At 45.4% G+C, this 17,966-nt stretch overlaps 1 protein-coding gene across 3 annotated transcripts in view; it reads right to left on the bottom strand.

The window, feature by feature from the left end:
- The window catches only part of Frmd4a (FERM domain containing 4A), a 310,427-nt gene that overhangs the window by 124,911 nt on the left and 167,550 nt on the right, over positions 1 to 17,966 (bottom strand). For all 3 annotated transcript variants that reach the window (XM_038333067.1, XM_038333064.1, XM_038333065.1), the window contains exons 3-4: positions 16,385 to 16,479; positions 6,321 to 6,413 (exon numbers count right to left, since the gene is read on the bottom strand). In XM_038333067.1, coding sequence (XP_038188995.1) covers positions 6,321 to 6,413; positions 16,385 to 16,479 — 188 coding nt within the window. The remainder of the gene's footprint in view (positions 1 to 6,320; positions 6,414 to 16,384; positions 16,480 to 17,966) is intronic.

Raw genomic sequence — 17,966 nt, 5'->3', positions numbered from 1 at the left:
ATTAAATGACATGTGTGTTAGGGGCAGAAACATGACATCAGTGGGTTCAGGCTGCATTTGGGTGCATATCTATAGTCGCAGAAAGGATGTGGGAATAGAGTTCAGGCCTGGTGACAGAGATCAGAGCTGTCAGTAAAAGGAGGGCTTGGCAGCCAGGGGTGAGCATGAACCCACATGCTGGAAGAGCAGAGGGAGAGAGGACAAGCGAGGCAAACATCGGCATGAAGGAATGACAGTAGAGCCAGGCACAGAGGGGACAGATGGGGTCAGAGCCTCAGAGCACCACGGACCTGAAAACTCAGCAAGGGCATCGTCACCAATGCCAGAGCCACAGAGTGCCACTCCAGAGGGGCACCAAAGAGTGAGCATCTGGAATATGTAGGTAGAGTCCTCCAGGGACCTCGGGGTGTACTGGAAGCAGGGATGGATGGCTACAAACAAGAGGGGAGAAAACAGAGACCCATCTTGCTGAGCAGTTATATGCACAATGTGGAGAGAGAGCAAAGGTGGGGTGCACCACACGAGAGTATTTCCTCAGGTACTGAGGTAGCATGTGGTCTTGACGAGGGAAAAGCTGGGGCGAAGTAGCTGAGAGGTAAAGATCTCTGAGGTGGGGAAGGGCTGGAACCTAAGCATTCATGGCTTCTGTATTACTGGATGATGAAGTAAGAGCCACTCTTCTTCTGAGGGATGTGTGTATGTGTGTGTACATGTATGTAATGCATGTGTCTGCATACACATGTATATGTATATATATTGTGCCTGTATGCATATGTATTTGTATGTCTGTAGATATGTATGTGTATATGTGGGTATATGCATCTGTCTATCTATATGTGTGTTTTGCATGTGTGTATGTTTTTGTTTATGTGTATGCTTTGTACATGTGCACATTTATGTGTGTACAGCAGAGGCTAGAGGAATCCACGAAGTTGAAGCTAGTATAATCGAGTCTGTGAAAAAGAAGTAGGCTGTGGGGCACACTCACGGTGGCTTTTGTTTTCTCTGACAAATCCTAAGTGACAGCGTCTTCTTCCAGTGAAGGGGACATCGATAGGAAAGCACGAAAGTACAAAGGAGTTCTTACGTGCAGCTCACCTCGGGGAGAATCTGCCTTCTCTCTCAGGGAGCATAAATGGCTGGGTTTGTTAGGGTGCTGTGTGGGCAGAGCTAAAAAGTGGGAACTCAGATCACAGCATGTGTGCTAAACTCCTATGGCCAGTGCCAAGGTGACAGCCACCTGGAGACACTGATGCAAGAGCTGATGTGACAGTAGACAGGGCCCGAGTTCAGGGAGGACAGAGGAGAGGGAAGGGTGTCAAGAGGTTTCGCAATAGATAACCCATGTACGTAAAGCCAGGAAGAGGAGTGGGAGAGCTCAGGACTTAGAGTCCATGCAAGAGAATGAACAATGGCATCACAGACTCCGTGGGACCACCGGGAGCTTAGGGGAGAAAAGAGGAGGAGTGGGCCAATTACATATTCTTTGGACCTGATGAGTTCAAAGCACTAGGAGGAAACAAAATATAGAAACAAGGCATCGTTCAGAAATGCATTTCCATAGGAACTGGAAAGAAAGGAATATTCTGCTGTCTGGCCTGTATACAGGACTAGCGGTGAAGGATTGACAGGATGATTCCGTGGTTAAGAGCACTTGCTTTTACAGAGAACCCAGCTTTGGTTTGGTTTGTCCAATACCAGGTAGCTCACAACAGCCTGTAACTCCAGATCCAAGGGATCCAAAGCCTTCTTCCTGCCCCTGAGGGAACTGCCTAAGTGTGGTATGTATATAGACAACCATTGCCTCTATACAGAGAGAGAGAGAGAGAGAGAGAGAGAGAGAGAGAGAGAGAGAGAGAGAGAGAGAGAGAGAGACAGAGACACAGAGAGAGAGAAAAGAATTTGGAGATAAAAAATTATTTGCATGTGGGTTCATATGTGCACACGTGTGAAGCCCACATGTGTATATTTACCCGTGTGAGCACTCATGCAGGCCAGCAGGCGCCTCCAAGTATCTTCCTCAATCACTTTTTCTACTTTATTTTTGGACAGAGTCTCTCACTGAACCTGATATTTACCATTTCAGCTGTGTCCCGGAGACACCTGTGCCTGCCCCTCTCCCCAGAGCTAAATGAATGTGTACTGGGGTCTGAACTCAGTCTCCATGCTTGCTCAGAGAGCTGTTTACCCACCGAGCCACCCTCACCAGCCTGAATTATTTTTCTGAGACCCAGTCTCACACTGCAGCTCAGGATGGCCTTGATCTCAAAACAATCCTCCTGCCTTAGCTTCCCTAGTGCTAGGATTACAGGTATGAATCACCAAACTCCCATGGGGAATTTCCATCTAAGAACTATTCCCTGAGATTCTTGCCAAGGCCAACTGAAAGTACTGTTGGCAGGTGCGTCATTTCCAGCTGTAGATCCTGAGTGGATACAGTGTAGCCTTTGGTCAGTCTGATTTCCAGTTCCTTCTGCTGCTAGGACCTACTCAATGTTTCCAGCTTCCTTGTCACTGGGTGTAGGCAGAGAAAACAGCTTGGAGGTAACCTGAAAAAGTAGGACATCCTAAGGGACCTCAAAACTCAATGCTTTGCTACCGGGGTTTGAGTCCCCAAGCCTACAGACAACTGGGGTCTGTGAGACTTGGAAAATGCCATTGCATAATGCTTTTCCTCCTTAATAATGTTGACAAAAAGAACCGGGAAAAGACAGACTGCTTAAAGAACAAGGGAGCCTCACCTCACCCTAGTTTTAAAGTGTACATGACTTGGTGTGTATGTTCGTGTGACTGTTCATATGTGTGGGTGCACATGCATGCGTGTTTGGGGGCCAGAGGTCACCTTCCAGTGTCATTCCTCAGGAGCTGCCCACCTGATTTTTTGAAACTGGTCTGGAAATCATCAAGTAGGCTTTCTGACTGGTTGGAGATCCCAGGGGTTCCCCGTGTCTTCCTCTGTAGTGCTAGGCTTACAGGCATGTGGTATCATGCCCAGTTTTTTTTTAAAGAAGAGTTCTGGGAATCTAAGTTGGGTAGGTCCTATAAGCTTTATTGACTGAGCTTTCTCCTTAACCATACACATTCCCCCCGCTTTGAGACAGAGCATATGTAACCTTGGCTAGCCTAGAAACTTGTGTAGACCAGGTTGGCCTTGAACCTAAAGAGACTTACTTGCCTCTGCCTTCCTACTACTGGGATTAAATGAATGGCCCATCATAAACATTTTCTTTTTTTAAATAAATGAAATAATTTACTAATTGTTATATCTTGGTACAATAGAAATAATGCTATATTGGGGTGAGTTTATCATTCTAGGGGTGGGGGCCAGTTTCTAAGCTTGTAATCTCAAGCATATCAAATGGCAACTTGGAGTCCTGGTTATGCATCAGATAGGGCTTGAATACTTTAAATCCTATTTCTACCGTGTTCCGTGATTGTTGCCATGTCAGAACTGTGCGGCTTCTATAAAGAACTATGGCTCTCTATATGCCAGTTAGGTTTTTAATACTGTTAAGGCACTTGAAAGACTGACAATTTGAATACATATTGTGTGGCAGTAAGCTGTAGGTTGGTCAGACTTATATACAGCTCACCAATGTCTGAAGACCTTTTGTACTAGAAGAGCTGCTTTGGGGAAATTTTCCTCCCGACTGGGAGCTGGAATAATTATTTCAAAATGAATCACAATACACAGATTTCTAGAACATATGTTAGCAATTGTACACAGATTGGGCCAGCCAAATGGCTTGACGAAGAAAGTGCTATGCCGAACATGTATGGCAACCTGAGACTGAGCCCTAGGAGAAGTGACTCCACAAAGCTGTCCTCTGACCTCTGACCATATATGCACTGTGACATGCAAGCACACACGCACACACACACACACATACACACACACACACACACACGCACACTGATAATAACAATGGCAATAATAAGCTGTATATAAATTGAAATGTCTTTGTACCAACTCTCAGCACAAATGATAAAATCTCAATTATGGCAAAAAAAAAAAGCTGTGGGAAGGAGGGGGCACCCAACATGTGGCCAAGAATATGCCTCCACCTACGATTATAGGTTAATGAACCAACTCTGGCCTAATCCTATCTTCCCCCTCACTGGAATTGTTAGTCTTTGTTTTATAAGGTTATTTCCCATTCATCTGAGACACCATTAGAGAGAATATGGCATTGAAATCATTCCCATCAGTAATGGAAATAGCTGAGATTAGCTCGGATATCCCTGCAGCTGTTAAGCAAATCAAAAAGGCATTAACCACAAGTTGAAATTTACTCCGCCAGCTGAGGTAAAGACACACACTCCAGCCTGTTAAATGGACCCTTCAGAGCTTTGCTTGAGACTTGCTGAATGCTGGCTGTGAGTCAGGGCCGCCAAGTCTAGAACCGCAGTCCTGCGCTCTTCAGGGAGAGATGAGTTCAAGCCCCTTGCATCCCACTCCTGGTTTCCGTGAGTGTGTTTAAGAGGAGCAGGGCCTGTAGACTTCACAAAGTGGCCGTTTTGCATGTGAAAGCTGAGGATGCATCATGGTCGTTAGCAAGCTCAAGGTCCTGGGTTCAACCCGTAGTACCAGAAGAAGAAATTAAAACAAACCCAGCCTTCCTGTCTCTGCACGAATGTTGATTGCTTGAGAAAGCATGCTCCTAGTGGCTCCAGTTGGGTGCTCAGGGTCCTGTGCCTGGGAGCTCTAGCTCCTGACTGTGCTGCTCCTTTGCATTTTAACTCTCCTCTGGCCTGCTACACCCATTTGCTAACAGATGTGACCAGTCTAGGGTCTTCAGAGGACAGGGCAATGGTTAAACCTAAAAGGCCCTTTATTAGGGGTAGGGGAGGAGCCTGTTCAAAACATTTGTCAAGCTTGCTCCCTGGAAACAACATCAAGGTGGAAGAAGAGAATCAATTCTGAAAAGTTGTCCTCTAACCTCTGCATGCACGCGGTGACGTGTATGTGTCCACACATACACATCAAGAACACAGATACAGCAACAATGATAAAGTAAAAAAAAAAAGTGTTACATGGGGCTGGGAAAAGAACTCAATCAGTAAAGTGCTGACTTTGTAAGCAGGAAGACCTACATTTGAACTCCAAAACTCATATTTTAAAAAATCCAGGCATAATGGCACATTTTTGTAATTCAACACTGGGAAGCAGAGGCAGGTGGTTCCCTAGGGCTTGACGGCTAGTCAGCCTGGCCTGCTTTGCAAATCCCAGCCACTGAGAGATTGTAAGGTGAATAGTGCCCAAGGAATGATGCATGAGGTTGTTTTCTGGTTTCTACGTGCACATGCATACATGCAAACACACACACGCATACACACACAAATCACGTCACTACATCACAAATACAATTCTCATGTCATGTTAAGTAAAATCTGTTCAAATAGGGAAGAGCACACTGTATTTTTCCTTTTGTGTATGTGCATGCATGTTTGCATGTGTCCATGAGAAGGTGGAAGCCAGAGGTTGATATCTGGTTATCTTCCTTGATTGTTCTCTTTATTTACTGTGTTGATCTCAGAATTCACTAATTCAGCAAGTCTAACTAGCCTGCTTGGCCCAGGGACTCCCTGACTCGGCCTCTTGAGCACTTGTACTATAGGCAAGTCTCTCTCTCTCTCTCTCTCTCTCTCTCTCTCTCTCTCTCTCTCTCTCTCTCTCTCTCTGTTTTCACACACACACACACGCACTCACACACACACACACACACACACACACACACACACGCGCACACACACACCCTGGGGATTTGAACTCTGGTCCTCAGGCTTAAGCTGAAAGTGCTCCATCCACTGATCCATCTCCTCAGCCCTCTGACATCTTTTGATCGCTTTACCCTTCCTTTGCAGAAGGGCACATTTCAATCAGTCCTATCTGAGGTAAATCTGTACATTTCAAGGGACCCCAGTGGCACTTAGGACAGAAGCAGCAGTCACAGAGGCTTCTTATGGAGCTTCAAGTGGCACCAGAGCAAATCCCAGGGCTTGTGACATGATACAAGACTCAGTTTACTTTGAGATGTGTGACTCTTTCCCTCCGCTCCCCCCAAATAAAGTTTATCTTCACTCCACATGTATCCTCCCACAAACATGCAAGCCTGCGGCCAGTGCACACACTGATGAGCCCAGAGAAGTCTTACCTGAGTTTTCATCTTCTCGGAATGTAGCTGTGCTATGTATGGCCTTTGTCCCTAACCACAGACCAAGAGATACATGATCTCCCTTTTCCTTTGAGTCTCTTCATCCTTCCAGACTTTTCTGATAGAGAACCGAGAAGCCAAAGCAGGGATTCCAGGAGTGCCTACCTGACACAGAAGTACAGAACAACGGGTCCAGACTTTTTGGGGAAGTCGTGCTCCAGGACTCTCCGATCTAGTTGAAGCCAGTTCAAGTGTCCCCTGGAGAAAGGAGAGGCAGCTGGTTAGGTTGTTGGACTGTGCATGTCTGCGGAGATGAGGGTCTTTGCGGAGCAGAACCCACTGGGCTGTAGGCACGCAGGGGATCTTGAGTCCTTCCCAGTATTTCAGTAATGGATGAACACTCAGGGATTCTCTTGGGGAAAGAGTGCCCGAGAGAAATGCTGGATGGCGGGGACAGGACATGAATCATGAAGCCAAAACGAGAGGTGATGCCTGTTTCCTATAACCACAGCTCTCTCTCTTGGCCTCAGTTCCCTCCCCACTCCTTGGGGTGTGCACTTTTTCTATAGAATTCAGAACACACCTTAATAACATGTTAACAATCCTCACATAATCCTACTGGAAGCAGTCGGGATGCCATATGATGCACACTTTCTTAAATGTAAACCTACACAGGATCAAGCCATCATTCCATTTCTAGGGTTCACCCTTCCTCTCTACAAAAGGAGGCATTTGTTGACACAAGGCCTCTTCCGCACGAGTTCACAGGTACTGTATATGAAAAGACACTAGCATGGCCCAAACCCATCCCAGGGTTTTACCAACAGAAGAATGAGAGAATGACGTATAGCGCCCAAACGGAATACTATACAGTGATGAAGATTAAGTGCTTCTGCGGCAGGCAGTGACGTAGATGAGCCTGAGCATAATGAAGCTGAAGGGAAGAGGTTTTAAATGAAAGGTTTAAAAAAGTACAAAATTGTTTGCTCCAATATGTTGTAAGACTCTTCCAAAATTTCTCTTTTTGTGTATGTATGTGTGTGGGGTGTATGTATAAGAGTGTGTGTGTACTACGCACGTGTGTAGTACAAATGCATGCTCATGTGTAGGTGTGGGCGTGTAGGCCAGAGGTTGATGTTAGGTGTCTTCCTTAAATACTCCCCTTTCTATATTGCAACAGGGTCTCCCACCTGCATCCAGAGCTCAGTACTTGGCCTAGTTTAGCTAGTTAGCTTGCTTCAAGGATCCTAGCTCCACTTCTTGAGCCCCTGGATTATCGGTGAACCTTGATGGCTGCCCAGCATTCACATGCGTTCTGGGGATCTGAACTCCGGCCTTCATAATTGCATTTTCGTGAGCCACCTCTGCAGCCTCTTAGATTTGGTTTATGGTATCTCCTAAATACAAGTGAGGGACTGACAGGAGCCAAAGGCCAGTTGTCTCTGCGTCTCCCGGGGCTAACAGTAGACGCCAAACAATTTCCTTGTTGTTGTTAAGGAAACAAATGCAGGGCTGGTGAGATGGCTCAGAGGTTAAGAGCAATGGCTGCTTTGTTCAGGGGTCCTGAGTTCAAATCCAGGCAACCACATGATGGCTCACAACCATCTGTAATGAGATCTGGTGCCCTCTTCTGGTGTGCAGGCATACATGCAGGCAGAACACTACATACATAACACATAAATCTTTCTTAAAAAAGAAGACAAATGCATCAATTTTACAATGTGTCCCAGAGAGCCATATTCTCTATGCATATGTGTTCTCATGCATATATGTGAGCTCACATGTGTGTGGATTCACATTCATGTATGTGTGCATATGCATGCCCAAAGCTGATGTCAGATGTCTTCCTTAAGACCTCCTACTTTATTGAGACAGAATCTTTAGCTGAACTCAGAGCTTGCTGATTCCAGCTAGTCTAGTGAGCCCCCTTGCCCCAGGGTTCCTCTATCCCTACCTCCCAAGGGCTGAGCATAAAGAAAGTCTCCTTGCTTGCCCAATTTTTACCTGGGCTCTGTGGGATTTCAATTTTGGTCCTCATGCTTGTGGAACGAGCACTTTATCCACTGAACCGTCTCTCCAGCCCTGAAATCCTTTTTCTTAGAAATTCAGTGACTATCACTAGGTACAGCCAATGCTTCTGCCTCAGGTATGAAGAATTCCTTCTGCTTACCTAGTCTAAGACCCAGGCTCTACAGTATCATTTGCACTGTGGTGGGGAGGGGGCGGGGGCAGCAAGGATGACTGAAGTGCCTAGCCCCTTCCAGAACAGCACCGTTCTTTTTTATTTATCTTAGCGCCACACATAGAAAGTCATGCTCCAATGCTTCTCTGGTCCCTTGACATAAGGTGCTGTTGTCTGCTGTGATGTGTGACAGTGGTGTGCTCGTCTCAGAGGCTGCCATGAGCACTAAATGTCAAGCTCCCAGAAGCAGCTATGACAGCCCAGGCATGGCAGGCTGGAGCCACTGACTTTCGCTGTCCTGCCGTCTGGTAGTTAATAAGTGGAAACCCCAAGCCCAGTTCTAAGTAAATTATGTTCCCAGAGCTGCTACTGCTGGTTCTTGTTCCCAAGATAAGAAACTGCTTTGGAACTTTGTTTTTAAATAGTAGTAGATATACATGTGACTTCTGCTAGGTTCTCTGCAGATGCCTCAGCCAATGCCATGTGTCCTGTGTGAGAAGGGACACAGAGCACTGCAGACTAGGGCTCCTTTATGACCCAGCATGCCTGGCAATGGGTCACAGGTGTGCTGCCAACAAGACATTCATTTTGAGCTAAACCTGACTCCTGGACCTGCACCAATGAAGCAATTCAGTTCACTGTGACACAGGCCCTCGGACACGGCTTAGTTGATAAAATGCTTGCCACACACATGAGGGCCAAGTGTGACCCATAGCACCCACAGAAAAAGGTGGATGTGATGGGGTGCTCTTGTAACCCCAGCTTTTTGGGGGAGGCAGAGACGGCAGGGTCCCTGAGGATAGCTGGATATTTATTCTTGCCTAATTGGTAAGCTTCAGGCCAATGACACTTGCCTCAAAGAAGGGGAATAATGTTCCTGAGATTGTCTCCTGGCTTACACAGACACACACATGCACACACAGATACACATGTGCACACACATACAGAAGAAACGCTGATACAGGAAGTGGAAAGTAATAATCCTTAGTTGACCTTTTATGTTCTCAAACTAGGACTGTAGCCTCGTGGTGCCTGCGGCCCCTCTAAAATGTAAGCAAACTTTTCTATGCAAGCATTTGTGGAAGAAAAGAAATGTAAGTCTCCGATGAAAGCAAAGGGCAAGAGCCCCTCATTTTCTTGACAGGCGTGGGAAAGGACATTCTAATTGCGCTTGCACAATAACGGCTAACCTGCTTTGTCCCTCAAATGTCTAAACACTCCTTAAAAGTTTCCCTTTTCCTTAAGACATGGATATTCAATTATACCATCTGATGAGCGAGTCACAAGACTGGGGACAGGAGACAGAAACTTAATTGCAGTGACAATCATCACTTCAACTTGCGGTACTTTTGACTACTTATTTTGACTGAAGTTATTTAGTGTTTGGCTTTTGAAGGAGATCCTTTGTGTTCTCTCAGTTATTAACTTAAAACCAACCACACTGAACTTCATAGAAGAGAAAGTGGGAAGTACACTTGAACGCATTGGCACAGGAGACTACCTCCTAAATATAACCCCAGTAGCCAGACACTGAGAGAAACAATTAATAAATGGGACTTCCTGAAACTGAGAGGCTTCCATAAAGCAAAGAACATGGTCACCAAGACAAAACAGCAGCCTACAGAATGGGAAAAAAGTCTTCACCAACCCCACATCAGACAGAGGGCTCATCTCCAAAATATACAAAGAACTCAATCATCAAAAGAACAAATAATCCAATAAAAATGGGGTACAGACCTAAACAGAGAACACTCAACAGAGGAATCTAAAATGGCTGAAAGACACTTATGCTCAACATCCTTAGTCAACAGAGAAATGCAAATCAAAACAACTCTGAGATTCCATCCTACACCTATAAGAATGGCCAAGATCAAAACCACTGACGACAACTTATGCTGGAGAGGATGTGGGGAAAAGGGAACACTCCTGCATTGCTGGTGGGAATGCAAACTTGTACAGCCCCTTTGGATTTCATTATGGCGATTTCTTAGAAAATTAGGAAACAACCTACTTCAAGACCCAGCAATAGCACTTTTGGGTATATATCCAAAGGTTGCTCAATCATACCACAAGGACATGTGCTCAACTGTGTTCATAGCAGCATTATATGTAATAGCCAGAACCTGGAAACAACCTAAATGCCCCTCGACTGAAGAATGTATAAGGAAAATGTGGTACATTTACACAACGGAGTACTACACAGTAGAAAAGAAAAATGACATCTTAAAATTTGCGGGCAAATGGGTGGATCTAGAAAACATCTTATTGAGTGAGGTAACCCAGACCCAGAAAGATAAATATCACATGTACTCATTCATAAGTGGCTTTTAGACATAAAGCAAAGAAAAATCAGCCTATAATTCACAATCCAAGAGAATCTAGACAACAAAGGGAGACATACATGGATCTAATCCACATGGGAAATAGAAGAAGACAAGATCTCCTGAGTGTATTGGGAGCCTGGGGATCATGGAAGGGGGTAGAAGGAGAGGAAGAGGAAGGGAGGGGAGGGGAGAAAAATATATTGCTCAATAAAAACAATCTAAAAAAATAAAATTTGGGAATTAAAATAGTAATGCAAATATTTCAAAAATAAAACGTAAAAACGACTCTCTCTAAGTGGATGCCATGTTGGATGGATGAAAATCTCAGTTATGCTGTTTGTCTGTCCAGTTTCTTCTTTGTGGTGCTCTGTAAGCCCATAGCCTTCAGCATGCTGGGAAAGTACTCACGCTAAACCGCTGGCTTTCCTGTCTTCATCCCCCAGTTCACAGTCTCTATGCATATGGGAATACTAGATCTGAACTCAGGAGTTGATTCTCAAACTGTTAGAAACAGTGCCTGGAAGGTAGCCCTTCTTCAATGTCTTAGACTCCCGGGATATGTCAGTCGCTATTGGTCCCTGATAGTCCAAGACCAAGTGGAACTGGTCATTCTTGGATCTGGGTCAAGGGGACAGGATGAAAAATCCTGACGTTCGAGGTCCTGGAACAGGACTTTTGAACTTGGCTGTAGATCAGAACAGACTGGAGATCTTTGAAGAAAAGAACAACTCAATTTAAAGTGCCAGGGTCCTTCCAGTATATCCCCCATGTGGGAAGGAGTCCTGGCTCCAGCCACGCATCAGTAAGAATTCTATGCTGGAGAGGTGGGAAAGTGGCTAAGAACGCGTGTGGCTCTTTCAGAGGCCCAGGTTTGGTTTTCAGCACCCACACGCACGCACGCGCACACACACGAATGCATGCACGCATGCACACTCACATCCCGACACAAATACGTCTAATTTTGACAGCACTATTTAAAGATCAAATTTCTCCCAGGGCCTTTGCTTCAGAAAGTCTAAAGCTGTCCAAACTGCCCCCACCTGCCAGGTTCATCACAGCTGGGAACACTGAACGCTGAACACCACCTGCAGCTCTCTTTATTTGGACAGAGTTGGTGCAAATCAAAAGTTACTAAGTGCAATTGAATTCTAGAGCAGGGGAAAAACCTCACAGGCAACCCGGTGATATTCGAGGAGCCCCCGTGGCTTAATTCGTCTAGCAGGGGTGTGGCATCGTCCATTCACAAGACGCTGACATGGGGTAAAGCTGCATGGAAGGTGAAGGTAGTCTGCTCTATCTCCGTGACTCTATATGATTATTTCCAAATAAAAAGCTTCAAATAAAATATCAATGCTGTAAAAACTGGTTGCCAGCAACATTCAGTGTTCATGGGCATAAGTTTTATATTGTGGACTCAGACTTTGTCAATAAATACCAATAATATGGGGACAGAAGGCTAGGGAAACTTCCCATTTCCTGCCTGCATTTCTTTCTTTCTTTCTTTCTTTCTTTCTTTCTTTCTTTCTTTCTTTCTTTCTTTCTTTCTTTCTTTCTTTCTTCCTTCCTTCCTTCCTTCCTTCCTTTCTTTCTTTCTTATTTACTTATTTCCTTCCTTCCTTCCTTTCCTCAGGGGTCCATCTAGGCCCCACAAGATGTCAGAATTAACACTGAAGGATGGCAGACAACTCCCTAGGAATCATATATTCTACTAGACACCCCAGCTCCTCCAGGGAGGGTCAGTGCTGCCCCTTGAACGTATGCCTGGGGGTATGATCCGCTCTGGGCTGGTGATTCCTTTGTCCTGAAGCACTAACTCAGCTTCTCCTGTCTCTCCACACCAAGTGACACCTAACACAGAGTGGCTTGCAGCTTGCATCCACTTTGCAGGTCTGGATCTTGCTGGAATTGAATTAGGTAGTAGGCAGACTCACATATTTTACCACAAGCCGCCACAGCCCAATGACAATACTACCGTAGCTTTGTGTGTGTGTGTGTGTAAAACAAAGTATAGTATGTGCACACTCACATATGTACAAACACCCGGAGGGCACATATGTCCGATGTGAACACAGTTATAAAAAATTTTCACGTTGAGATGAGGACGTAACTCAGCTGTTACGGTCCTTGTGCAGCATGCACGAGGTGCTGAGTCTGATTTCCAGCAACACACACACCCACGCACACATGCACACACACATATACATACACAGTGGGAGATGCCATGCTAGTGTTACTTGGCATGCAGAGAGGCAGAGGAAAAGCTGATATACTTTTGGACATAGGAATCACCAACCCCAGAGCAGGTCACACCTCCAGGCACAAGGTCCAAAGGGCAACCTTTGTTCTTCCCTTTCTCAAAAGGAAAAGGAGAAATGTTCTGATTACCACAGAGGCCCAGATAATCAGGTAACACAGAGAATCAGGAGAGCCCAGCTCCCAACTGCATAGGCCTATAGGTCGGCCCATTAGACTCAAGGGTGTGCACCTCCTGCCTTTGATGTGTGGCTTTCGCGTCCTCCTCTTCCCTCGGGGAAAGACTGGCTTTCTGTCCTTCCATCCTTCCAATCATCGCTCTTGGCTAGGGCCGTAGGGCTGTGGTCTGTAACCTCAGCACACAGACAACTTCTTCCTCTCTGCTCTAAGATAAAATGTTCATTCTTTGACTCTTGTTGACTCTGAAGGGAAGTCTAATTGGGACTGTCCAGAGTTCACGGACTCTTTGAATTGAGTAAACTTACTTGGGAAATGGGAACAATGTGCCTATGATTAATTGAGGCTTACGGTTTCCTTCTAATCAGTGGGGACGGCATGGAGGATAATTAGGGGGTGAATGGGGCTTCTCAACAGAGAGGGTAGAGAACGTCTGTGCTTGTGAAAGTCAGTTTGTCTAAATGTGCAATTGTTTGAAGCGATTCTTCTTTATTACCTGCCAGAGGCTTTCCTGCCTGCACCTCCCAACCTGCTGGTGGAGGTGATTTTAGACCAGAGAAGGCTGGCCCGTCTGCCTCGCAGTGCCCTGTGGGCTCCATTCCCAGAGCTGACCTCATTCCCATGCGAGGAAGCTGATGCTTTGTCCTTTCCACTGCTTCTGTACACCCCCCTGCCCCGAACGTCACTTGTGTGTGGGGTGCACATGTGTGCGTGTGCACAGGTATGCTGCATGTGTGCACGTGTGAGATCAGAGAATAACCTTGTGTTTTCTTACTCAGTTACTGTTCACTTTTCCCTTTCTTTTGGAAAGTTTTATTGATTTATTATATTCATGTGTGTATGTCTGTGGGTGTCTTTATTAGTCAGAACGCCTGGAGCTGGAGTTACAGGTGACTGTCAGCCACCCTCTGTGGGTACTGAGAGCCAACTCAGGTCCTCTGGAAGAACAACATGTACTCTGAACTGCTGAGCTATTTCTCCAGTCTCCCCCCCCCATAGCTCTTGAGACTGCATTTCTCGCTGCTGCGTAGAATAGGTAGGCTGGTAGGGCAGTGAACCTACCTGACAGTAAGGGTCAGTTTGTCTCTGAAGAAGAGATAATATGAACATATATTTTGTGTGCTTGTATATACAGCTAACAAAATCAAATTATTACTTTATTTTATGACAGCCTAATAGAAGTCTTTGCTTAAAAACCATAGGCTTGTGCAAAAGTAAAATAAAATGAGTTAAAATTTGATTTAAGTGTGTTGATTTCTGCCAACTTGTCCATAGTCTTTATCATAGGAAAGCAAACACCTGCTAGAGGACCTTAAGGAGTGATTGGCACAGTTATCTGGCCAAAGGTTACGCTGTGGCTCCTGTTTGCTAAGGTGGATGCTGGTTGTTAGGTTCTTTGTTTTTGAGACAGGGTCCCTCTAGGTAGCACTGACTGGCCTGGAACTCAGAGATCTGCCTGTCTCTGCCTCCCGAGTGCTGGGATTAAAGGTGTGCGCCAGTATACCTAGCAAGAAAGGCTATTTTATTTTATTGCCATTTCAAATGTTTGTGTGCAAAACCTCTATCTGTAAAATGTTCATGCCTGCCATTTCTATAGCTGTGAGCTTGCTAACTGTGACCTAAGTTCCTTCTGGTGGGCATGAGACTGAAGACCATCCTCAGGTGGCCACGCTATTCCTACAAAAGCTGTGGGAAACTGTGGAGGCTGCTAGGCTTCTCCAAAGCATCAGCCGGGAATCCTGCCTCCTCCTAAACAAAGAAGAGCTCACTTGTCTCTCTGAGTGCACGGCTGATTCTTGGCCGAGAGCATCCATAACATGGGCACCTTCCCCATGCTGGGGTTACAGATGTGTCCCCCAAACTCAAATTCTGTGGATTGAAGTTAGGCATTCATGCTTGTCTGTGGACAACTCATTGATTTCCAAGGACAACCACAGTATACACACACACACACACACACACACACACACACACACACACATATATCTGTATACATATGTTCACTCTCCCACTGACCAGCACAGAAGTTGTCAAGTCTTATTTTAGAACCCATCCTACCTTGACAGTCCCACCTCACTCCTGAGGTCTGGTTTGAACTCTACTGTCCTACCCAGCCACTGACCTCACCCTGTTTTTTGAGCATTTTAGGAAAACATGTCTATATTCCAAAGACCTGGAGGGCTGTGTGGATATGAATACACACACAGAGGAGACTTCTTAGGGAACATTTGTTAAAAGTAGGTCATTATTTTGTTTTGTTTTGTTTCCTGGTGCAGGGGATAGAGAAGCAGAGTTTGAGGAACATGGGCAGACATGGAAAGTGAGGGCAGCTACTTCTTGTTCCCAGAGAACATTCAGAGGAGAAACTGTGGGAAGATGTGGGGGTGGGTATCTAGACAGGTCCAGTGGTGGGGGAAGGGAGGGCCCAGGAATTGGCCTCTGTTTAATAGGCCTCCAGCCTTGGGCTTCTCCCGACCTGAATGTACACAGCTGCTGCTTTCCCTTTCTCTGTGGTTTGGTCTTCCGTCTTTCCTGGTCCCACTCATTTCAATTGTTTGTGTCGAGGAACTGTCGGCATCCGTAGGCAATCACAGTCACCCCTGTTATAGCAGAACCAAGGGCCGTGCACGTCCAGGAAAGTGCTTCACCTCTTGATTTCATCCCCAGGCCTTAGCTTATTCTTATCTGAGCATTTGGGCTGATCTTCACCCAAGTCTTTTGGCAACAATATACTAAGAGGAAAGAAAATAATTCAACGAGCCTATCCCTTCTTTTATCATAAAACATGACCCAAACTGGAAGGCTGCTGAAAGCAAACACACTTTTACATCAGATGGGTGATATGAACTTTGATTTTGTATTCCCTATTTCAGCTTAGAATGTGAAACTGCCCCGCTATCATTTTTCACCCTGAATTTATCATCAACTCCACTTCCTGTTATTGTTTCTCCAATATTGGAGAGAAACATTTACTTTCCAGAAGTTTTCATTTAACCTTAATGAAAACCAAACCCACATAGATCTACTTAAAAAAAAATAAACATTTCGGTCTGAACACGAATCTACTTGATTATAAGAACGCTGACCTAATAATTTCATAATATTAGCATCTGTCTAATTATATCCTTTGGCTGCTTCAGGCATGATCACCGGCTTTTGAAATTCAGATGGTGAACTTGGACTAACCCCTAGCCCCCACGGGACCCGAGTGACCTGCAGCTGATTCTGCTGTCAAAGCTGAGGGAGGACAATTTCCCATCCTGCTCTTTGTGTGGGCTCTAGACAGCACTTACGTCTCGTCCGTGAATGCTATTCCAAAGTATTCCTTCTCCTTCAGGTTAAAATGAGATGCCACGAGGTCAAGAAGCTCCTTGGCCAAAAGCTTGGGCTGGAAGACGAACACAAAGAGAAAAGATTAAGTCACGAGAGACGTTCACTAAAGCACGCCATCGACTTGGGCTCCTAGCAATCTTCCCAGTGTAATATCTGAACATGTAGGCACACTCCATAAACACAAATGCCTATTGTGAAATCCAAAGAGGGGCTTGGATGTAGTTCAGTTGGTAGAGTTCTTGCCTGGCACGAGTAAAGCCCTGTTTGACTCTTGGTGCAGGATAAAATTGGTTGTGACGGGGAACGGCTGCAATCCCACAGGAAGTGGAGGTAGGAGGATCAGGAGTTCAAGATCATCCTCAGCTACATAGCAAGCTTGAGGCTAGCCTGGACTACATGGCACACACAGAGACACACATATACACAGATAGACAGACAGACAGACAGAGAAAGAGGAAAAGGAAAGGAGAGAGAGATGGAGGGAGGGAGGGAGGGAGAAAACAAGAGAATAGAAAGAAAATAAAATAAAAAGAAAAACATTGAGAGACACTAGGGTATTGCTGTATAAACAGACAAGCCAATGGTTCCAGGTCACAGATGACGGCTCTGTAAGGTTGATTCTGTCAACAAACAGCACTCTTGGTCTTTAGTGGGGCTGTCCAGCCTCGGGCTTTCCTTCCCCACCTTATGCTAGACAGGAAAATGTCCTTTTTTAATGGATGTGTTTAGCGAACACAGGCAGACCCTCCTATTCTTAGGATAAGGTTATTCTCTGATACACCCATTGCAATCTGAAGATGCTGTTATGTCCAAATGCATTTAATATGAGTACCAGAGTTTAGCAACACAGTGCTACAGGTGTGAGCTCAAAAGAAATGGTAAACTTAACGCCATGAGATTTATTTTATAACTAAGTTTCAAGTTTCTAAGCATGAGCTTGTAGAGGACAACCTTGCCTTTCTGCACTGAAAGGTTGAACACACCTGCCGCAGTGATCACATGGATAACTGGGGGGCTCCCGCTTACAACATCATTAGAGGAGATGGTACAGGGAAAAGATCCAGATGCAACATTCACAGTATTGAATGTGCATCGCTTTTGTACCATTTTGAGTCCAACATCTGTATGCTGAGCTATAGTGATTCAGGAACTATGTCTATTTGCTGTGTGGTAGGCATTGTTGTAAGCATTTTTTACACATCTTTTACCTCAATCATCTCATGAAGTTGTCTATCGTACAAGGCAGAAACCAGCCCAGAGATCAGGCAGCTGCTTCTGCCTCCTCCAGACTGTAGGACCAACAGTTCCGCAGTGAAAATCTCCTAGATCCACATGGGTTTCAAGTGATGTAGCACTTCCTCCCCTGCTAATTAGAGATCAGTGGGAAACCCAACCTGGATGAACCAATGGCATCTAATGCTTCCCAATTCCATTCCTATCACACTGTATAATCTGAGGCTAAACCAGCAGGAAATTCAAGATTAGAAGTCAAACCTTCCTTCGTTAATAGGAAGAAGTCTGCACTGGGAATGCAGAGGGATG

Source organism: Arvicola amphibius, chromosome 6, assembly GCF_903992535.2.
Source record: "Arvicola amphibius chromosome 6, mArvAmp1.2, whole genome shotgun sequence".
Taxonomy (NCBI): domain Eukaryota; kingdom Metazoa; phylum Chordata; class Mammalia; order Rodentia; family Cricetidae; genus Arvicola; species Arvicola amphibius.
The sequence above is the reverse complement of the archived record's forward strand: the minus strand, read 5'-3'. Positions and strand labels throughout refer to the sequence as shown.